This window comes from Ammodytes marinus, assembly GCF_949987685.1.
Source record: "Ammodytes marinus genome assembly, chromosome: 1".
Classification (NCBI taxonomy): domain Eukaryota; kingdom Metazoa; phylum Chordata; class Actinopteri; order Uranoscopiformes; family Ammodytidae; genus Ammodytes; species Ammodytes marinus.
Genome location: NC_137230.1, coordinates 31,628,537 through 31,636,369, shown reverse-complemented (window position 1 = coordinate 31,636,369; position 7,833 = coordinate 31,628,537). Strand labels below are relative to the sequence as shown.

The 7,833-nt window shown below is 39.9% G+C and overlaps 1 protein-coding gene across 1 annotated transcript; it reads right to left on the bottom strand.

Annotated features, from left to right (window-relative positions):
- Window positions 1-3,886: 3,886 nt before the first annotated feature.
- On the bottom strand, window positions 3,887-7,681 carry LOC307251642 (dynein regulatory complex subunit 4-like; the record flags this gene model as incomplete). Its single annotated transcript, XM_080029024.1, has 9 exons — window positions 7,570-7,681; window positions 7,236-7,328; window positions 6,352-6,549; window positions 5,830-6,030; window positions 5,317-5,371; window positions 5,015-5,217; window positions 4,518-4,673; window positions 4,313-4,393; window positions 3,887-4,126 (listed from the first exon to the last, which is right to left on the bottom strand). Exons 1-9 carry the CDS (start codon window positions 7,570-7,572, stop codon window positions 3,887-3,889), a joined length of 1,230 nt encoding a protein of 409 aa, XP_079885150.1. The 5' UTR covers window positions 7,573-7,681.
- Window positions 7,682-7,833: the final 152 nt, after the last annotated feature.

The window sequence follows — 7,833 nt, the reverse complement described above, 5'->3', positions numbered from 1 at the left end:
CACCTGTGTCCTCTACCTCTCTCTGCTTTTAGTTTGTTCAGGGCACTTTTTTTTGTTTTTCTGTCTCTTGGGTTTAGGGGTTCATTCTTAACTCCATAATAATAATAAACTTCCTTTGTTAAGCATCTTTCATACAATAAATGCAGTGCTTTACAATGCATTAAAATATTCACATTTAAATAGATGAAAAATTAAAATAGACATGACAATAACAGTTAGAGATCAACTAAATATAAAGGCATTTAAAAGCATGAAAGGAATCAGTCAATAAAAGAAAAGGTCCATCAAATAATAAATCAGTGAATACATTAAAAAAAAGCAATTTTAAAACAGCATGTGTGACTCCATGTTCAGCATGCACATTTGACAAGTTGTTGCTAAGAAAAGCTTAGGGTTAAAAATAGATGTTTTAAAGTAACGAGTTAAAAATATCTACAAAGCCTGCCTCTCTTATATCTTTGGGAATGCTGTTCCACAGTTTGGGAGCATAGCTGAAAAATGCTGCCTCTCCATATTTCATGAGTTATCTTAATGTAATGTGACCTGGTGTTCGTTGGCATGTTTTCTTTAGCAATGTACAGAACAAAAAGGAGAGCAATGTGGTTAAACTTGGATGCCCACAAGCCCTTTGTCACTTGTCCGTCAGTCCTTTATTTCACTTGGAATATACATTGTGCTCAGTATTTTGGGAGCATCACGAGACAACAGGAAGGTCACAGCACTCGGCTAGACGCTCAAACAAGGTGAAAATCTGGATCATGTTAATCACGGCCAAAGATATCTAACTGTCCCCATGCCTCCCACTGACGGATTCTCCATTGAATGTGTCTCTCAGCTGAGACTCATCTCGTGACTGTGGCGTATAGTCTTACTGGTCAGCAGCACTGAGCAGGCTGTCACTGTTTAGACATATTTATCCCTCGGTCAAAGCAGAAGCACAATTGAGCCCTGTGCAAAGGGCTCGGCGGCAGCAGGCTCCCCAGTCAGACCACTGAAACACTAGAGGGCCCGAGTGAAAGGGCCACCCCCCCCCCCCCCCACACACACACCCCTCCATCCACTTGCGTGTAGCTGTAGGATACTGTGGGCTGCCCAGGGACAATAACTTCCTCCTGTATTATTGATACAGCCATCACTCAGTGCAGCAGGGCTCGATTCACCACAGGAATATTCAATGAGAAACTGGATCCACCACATACGTTCCTGTCTGACTCTGTGTGTTGGAAACTCGGGCATGGCAGAAATCCGCTGGTGAAACTGCCAGTTGAGATTGGAATACTTGGTTTGAGTCCAACTCTTTGGCCCAGTCTCCAATGGAAATATAAAAGCAGAAATACCACACATATCCTCTAAATTGGGTTGACATTTCCATTAATCCACTGACTTTTCAAGCTGAAATTTGTATTCTATTTGCCGTTGATAGATTTCTTTAAATTGTAGTGTATGGATGCAAATATTTTAGAGAGATTTTTTCTATACACATCTCTCCCCTTTGCAACAATTCACACTGAAGATGTTTTGACTAAAAGATACAATGATAAACAACACACACACGTCTTAATTTCTCATTTCTTTATTCAAGAGAACTGACAAGGTGCATACATATTCAAGCAGACTGCCCTGTTATGCTTCAAAAGTCTCAAACAAAATCAAACAAACAAACATCATTCTTTTTCATGAATTAGTGTCAAAGACATTTCTAAATCTAATAAGGCACCAGTACTTCAATTTCATTTGTGCAACAGGAATTTTAAAAAAATGTGTTGGTGATAGAGCGGCAAGAGGCGCAATGTACATTAATAAACATCTCCATTTTCAAAGATTGAACTTTTCACTCAAATATTAAGCTGATAGTATAACTTATAAATGAAAGAATATTACATTTGACTCTAATGCAAAATGGAAGTATCTTGAATTTTGAGATCAGATACCGCTCATGATGGAGAACAAAAACAGTTAACAGTGTCACATCAGCTTCTGACTCTTCATTTGAAATGCATTCATTATATTAATGTCAATATAAATCTTAACAAAACATGGACAGACACAGAGTTACACAAAAATACAATATATCCCCATCTACTTTTCCAAATGATAAAATAAACATTTTGTTAGTAGGGGAGAACGGGGTAAGTAGGCACACTTTTTACTCTAGTGAGAATTGCTCATCACCAAAACATCTGTCAATAGCCATTCCTACATTAAATTGAAGCTTAAGGTGTTGGCTAGAAATGTGTGTCTCTCTTTTTTTCCAACTTATTGTAATGAAGAAGTAATTTACCATCAAAGACACTCTGACACATTGTGACAACCAACCCCATCAAGGGGTCGGTTGTCACACACTATGGGGTTGTTTGTCACAATGTTATCTTAATGGGAAAAATCTTAAAAAAAAGGCAAGGAGGCAGAACCAAATTTGAATGTTTAATTGCATTGTCAAGTTGACAAATAGGCCTACATAACGTTCTGTAGCCTTGGCAGCTGGTCTAGTTTGGGATGCACTGGGTTGTTTTGATTTTGTTGCCCTTTTTTCTTTTGCTTGCTAGCTGCCTTTTCCTGCTCTATTCTTTCCTTCTCTGGGGTGTCAGTGAGGATACAGCTTGACAATTTCTTTCGTTATTGGGTTCCTTTTCTGGCTGCAGCCTTGAGATAACATGTGACAACCAACCCCCCAAAAAATTTGACGACCAACCCCAACTTGAATTTCTTGCTAGCATCAAGGCCAACAACCATCTGACAACTAATTAGCTTGCTAACCACAATCTAAACTATAGTTTACCCTTCACACTTTCTGAGGGTAACAAGTGTTTTGTTATAAACCCATTGTGTAAAAGCCTAGAAGAAAAATACTGAGAAGCAAAATATTTTGAATTTAACATGAAAAACACAAAACATCCTCTCACCTGAAATGCAGCTGTCTTCCTCCAAGGAAGTCTATGTATGTGACCTCTGATCCCAATTCTGGACCTTTTTTATATCAACATTTCAGAGCTAGCGCGCTCTGGTGGCGAGATATAACGAATGTGACATCCAACCCATGTGACAAATTACCCCGTTCTCCCCTAGATACTGTGTTTTCACTGAGGATTGTCAGAAGCACAGTGAAGCTTTTATGTTTGGTCCATGGCCATTTTTTTTAGGGGTAAAATTATTTGAATAAAAAAAGATTTAAAATAAAAACATTTCAACCTTTTTATCTATCAGATTGCCGGTCAGCCTGAAAACATTAAAACCATTTTTTTTACTTCCCTGTCTCTGTAGTTACTTGTCTGTGCCTGTGGAGGGCAGTATGACTTTAGGGCCTGATGGACGGTCCCCTTTTAGTCCAAACTCCCTGACCCTTGTTTTATCATAATTAAAAGATGCCACATCATAATTAGGAGATAAAAAAAATTAAACTTTAATACTTTAAAACTACTTGTGTTACATCAGATGCAAAGATAGTGATTTTTGCTGTGAACGGTTCAGTCTTTGAATTCATTGATTCTCATTTTGTGTCAAACAAAAGATCCATGTCCTGCTCCAGTGAGACCGCTCTCAGAGTGTTTTTATACTAAGCTCCTGCCCTCCGCAACGACACCCAGAGCCCTTTGCTTTGCTTCAATGGTCAACAGCAAATCCTGCCGTGCCTACCGGATACACAGAGTGAATATAAGTACAAAATATATCACTGAACGCCACCATTGGTTGCACAAATGCATGACAGCCGTTTCAGGAAGTAGAAGTAGAACTACTTACCGTGGAAATCTGAGCTTTTCTATACTGTAAGTTCCTGATAGTTTCATTTCTGGTATCAAGATTTTCCTGAAGGCAAAAACAGAAAGGCAACATTAACAAATGCACACTGCAATAAGATCCATTATTAGGAAGTCAAGAGTAAGAATGACTACAAACAAACAGGGATAAGCAGCAGTACCATCAATTTGTTTGTGATGACACCCAGGGCTGTCTGGTCCATGTTAGAGGCAGAGAGCACCGAGCCGAGCTGAGCCTGCGTCTTCTCCACACCGTCCGTCAGGCCTTTCAGCTTCCGTTCCAGCTGCGCGATCTTCAGATCTGCTTTATGCTGCACCGACTGGATGTTCTCTGTGTATGTGGAGTACAGCTCGTCCCTTTCTAACTGAAGCTGAGCACACACACACACACACAAACACACACACACACACACACACACACACACAAAATCAAGATGCAAAAACATTCACATAAATACCCTCAAATGTACAAAGCATTGACCCACATCCAAGCAGCACATGTAGCAAGCGAAAAGTTGAACAACAGGACATTGAGCAACTCAATCTTTAGATTTTACCTTGCTGAATCTGTCCTGCAAAGCGTCACAATCCTGTTTCAGTTCATTCAGCTCCTTTTCTTTGACCTTTTCATTGGTAATCTGTCAAAAACAGTGTCACAAAATGACCTTTGTGCCAATGTACAGGATGATACAACATACCTCATTAGGCATTGGTGGCAACAATAATGAGTGCAAGAGCAATTTAGATACAAGCATCAATTACCTTTTTAGAAGCATAATATTTGGTCTTCTTCTCGTTTTCAGATATTTCCTCCTGGACTTTCAGTAGCCGCTCAGCGAGAAGTTTGTTGTCCTTCAGAACACGTTTCAAGCCCCTTTCCTTCCTCTTCTGCTTCGCCTTCAACTCCTCGATTTTTGTCTTAGAAAAGACAATAAAACCAAACTCAAACTCAACACTAGTGATGTTGCAATTATAAACACAACAAAAAATGTATTCGGTCATTCTTTTAATTGAGAAATCCCAAACATTTTCAAGTTGAAGCTTCTCAAATTTTAAGATGTTTTATATTATTATGAATGTGATATCAAATTGATTATCCATCAAAACAAATACGAATACATCCTCAGCTCTTGGAAAACTGTATGGCATTTTTTTTTTCTCTTTTTGACCGTTTTATAGACTTAACAATGTATCAGTTAATTGACAGAAAATGTCTTTGGTGTCAGTCTGACAACGATGTCCAATGGATATAATTCTACCTTGAGTGAGGTGTTCTTCTCCAGGTCCTGTTGCATGCTCTCCAGCATTGCGTGAGCCTCACTCACTGCTCTGTCGTGGTCTTCTCTCAGAGCGTTGATGTGGCTGCTCCACTGATCCTCTCTCTCACTGGTCGAACTCTTCCTCATGTTGTCCAACTCCTCTTCCAGCAGCTCCATCTTTGTCTCGTACTTTTCTTGGATTTCTACTCAAACAGCGACACAAAAAGATGGCTCCCGTTTAGTATTTGACATGTATGTATGCACAGAGTTGATTTCAACACAAAATGAAATGAGTTATTCACCTGTGAGTTTCTGCTCCCAGCTGTTCCTTGTTTTATTCATTTCTCCTTTGTGTTTCTGTTGAGGTAACAACCAAAGTGTTACTTGTTTTATCAAAGAAAATAGAAACATTGAATCCACAGGTGTTTGAAGCTATAGTGCGGAACTTTTACAAATAAATGACTGCCGTTACATTCAAGCCATGGCCAAACGATTTGACACAAAGTTATTCGACAAATTATCTCCAAAAAAACTCTCTCTGTATTTCTCAGTATGGCAGAGTTTACAAACTAGTGTAGTCCTCCAACACTGGCGCAGGAGCTAAAGAAGAACAGACGAAATATTCAGTTGTTGATTCTACTAGTAAGAAAAAATCTAGAAGTAGAGCAGAAGGAATAAAATCCATGCCCGATCACCGAAGGCTTACCTCACATTGATGCGCCGACAATCTTGTTTTTATTACTCAAAAATTCTTCATGGGGCAACAGAAGTTATGCACTATAGCTTTAAGTGTATAATTCAAATAGACTACTAACCAGATCCATCTCCAGGACCAGGTTTTCATGGTCGATCTCCTGCATGTCGACTATGATGTTCCTCATTTCCTTATGAAGGTCCGTCTCCACTCGTTCCTGTTCTTTGTTCACCAAGTCGTTGCTGACTAAACCGTCTAATTTCAACTCGCTGATGGTGTTCTGGTGCTCACACAGGAGGTGCTTCATCTTCTGCTTATACACCTGGTTGGGGGAAAAATGCAATTAAAAGTGCAATTAATTTGGCGTATGAATCGGTCCATTGGATAATCTTTCAAGTGTTCAATACAAAAGTTAGTTTGATGCCACAGTATGAGAAACTTGTAATGACTTATGTTCCTTGGCCTGCATTAACAAAGGAAAGAACATGACTAAAAAATGGGAATTTGTGAGTTCATGCAACTATGGGGTCATCAGATGGGCACCTTCCTAATAACTGGTGTTTTATTGAGCTGACCCCCCCCCACCCCCCAAAAAAAAAGCCTTAATACCTTTTACTCCAGTTTATCTGTGGGTCAACCTTACCTTGATCTCCACTTGGTGGCGGAGTTTATCCTCTTCCATTTCTTTGTCTAGGTTTGTCTCTTCAGCTTTGAGCTCCTCTAGCTGTCGCTCCGTGATCTCCCTGAAGGCGTTGATCTTGTCCCTCTCCAGCTGAAAGTAGTTCCTCTCCTCCCTCGCTCTGTCCAGGTCCTCTCGGAGACGCAGAATGTGCTCTTCCAACTGAAATAACAGAAATATGCTTCAGTGTTAGGGGACATTGTATGCGTCCAGTAGCTTTTTACTTAAACCTACAGTGTGTAGAATTTTGGGGGATTTTTCAGAATAGACTTGGTAGAAATGGAATATAATATCCATAAGTCGGTTAAATTTAGTGTATAATCGCTGACATTTATTTTTTTCTACCTTAGAAAGGGCCAACTTTATCTCCATATACAACCACACTGCAGCTTATTGACTCATTTTTCCTCCAGCCATTGCACACGCCAAATTCAATTTACTGTTCACAGTGGGCTCTACTCAGCCTGTGCAAAACAAACATAAAATATTTCTGTGCCAATGCAGGAAAGTCTGAGAAAATAATGTTGATGGGTTTTCAGGGCTTAGAGACTATAATAAAAGCCTTTATTAATACTGGAGGGGGGGGGGGGGGGGGGGCTAGAGCTTGACAGGTATTTCAGAAGGTATGCTATGACTCAGCCTCTGCTTGCTCATTCTGTCTCTTTCTGTAGGGAAGTGCAATACTAATCTAACTGAAATCCCACCGTTGATGCAATGATAATTTAATACATGACTTTGATCAGGAAACTTTTCGTTCCTCCTGGCCAAAAAATAAAACACACTAATACCCAGCCAAGCATCTCTACCACACTGTGACACACACATGCACATCCCAGTCCGGCTCTGACCTGCTCCTTGGATATCTCCTCCTTGGTGAGGCCATTGATCAGTGTGGGCGTCAATACCTTTGCAGATTTTTTACCCCCTTTCTTCTTGGGTGGCTGGACAAGAGTAATCATAATAAAGAAATGTGTTAAACTGCTTTCAAATAACAACCTGGCGTGTTTATTAAACGCTGTTATTGTGAATGTAATAACGCCACGAGAAGACAAAATATGAATTGTGCGCACACACACCTCAGTGACCAAGTGTTAGCTGCTAGGTAGCTAACAGCCAATGTTAGCTATTTACAGTAGTTATTAAGCTCCCTGTGAAGTCATGTAAACAACGGCTGCTACTCACCATCGTTTATATTTCGCTGGTAACGCCGAGATGAAGGCAGAAGTTTCGGTTGTGTTTGAGGAGCTAACCACTGTAGGAGCTAGAGCTAACACCAGTTAGCATAGTCAGCTATACTTTCAAACACAATGCGTTGCCATAACAACACATGCAGTTCGTCCACGAGGGGGCGAGCTGAAAAAGCACACTATTAGGCTACTGTAGCATTATTTTGAAATGTGTCTTATTTATGTTATCTATATACTTCATCTCCAATACATTTCAGGG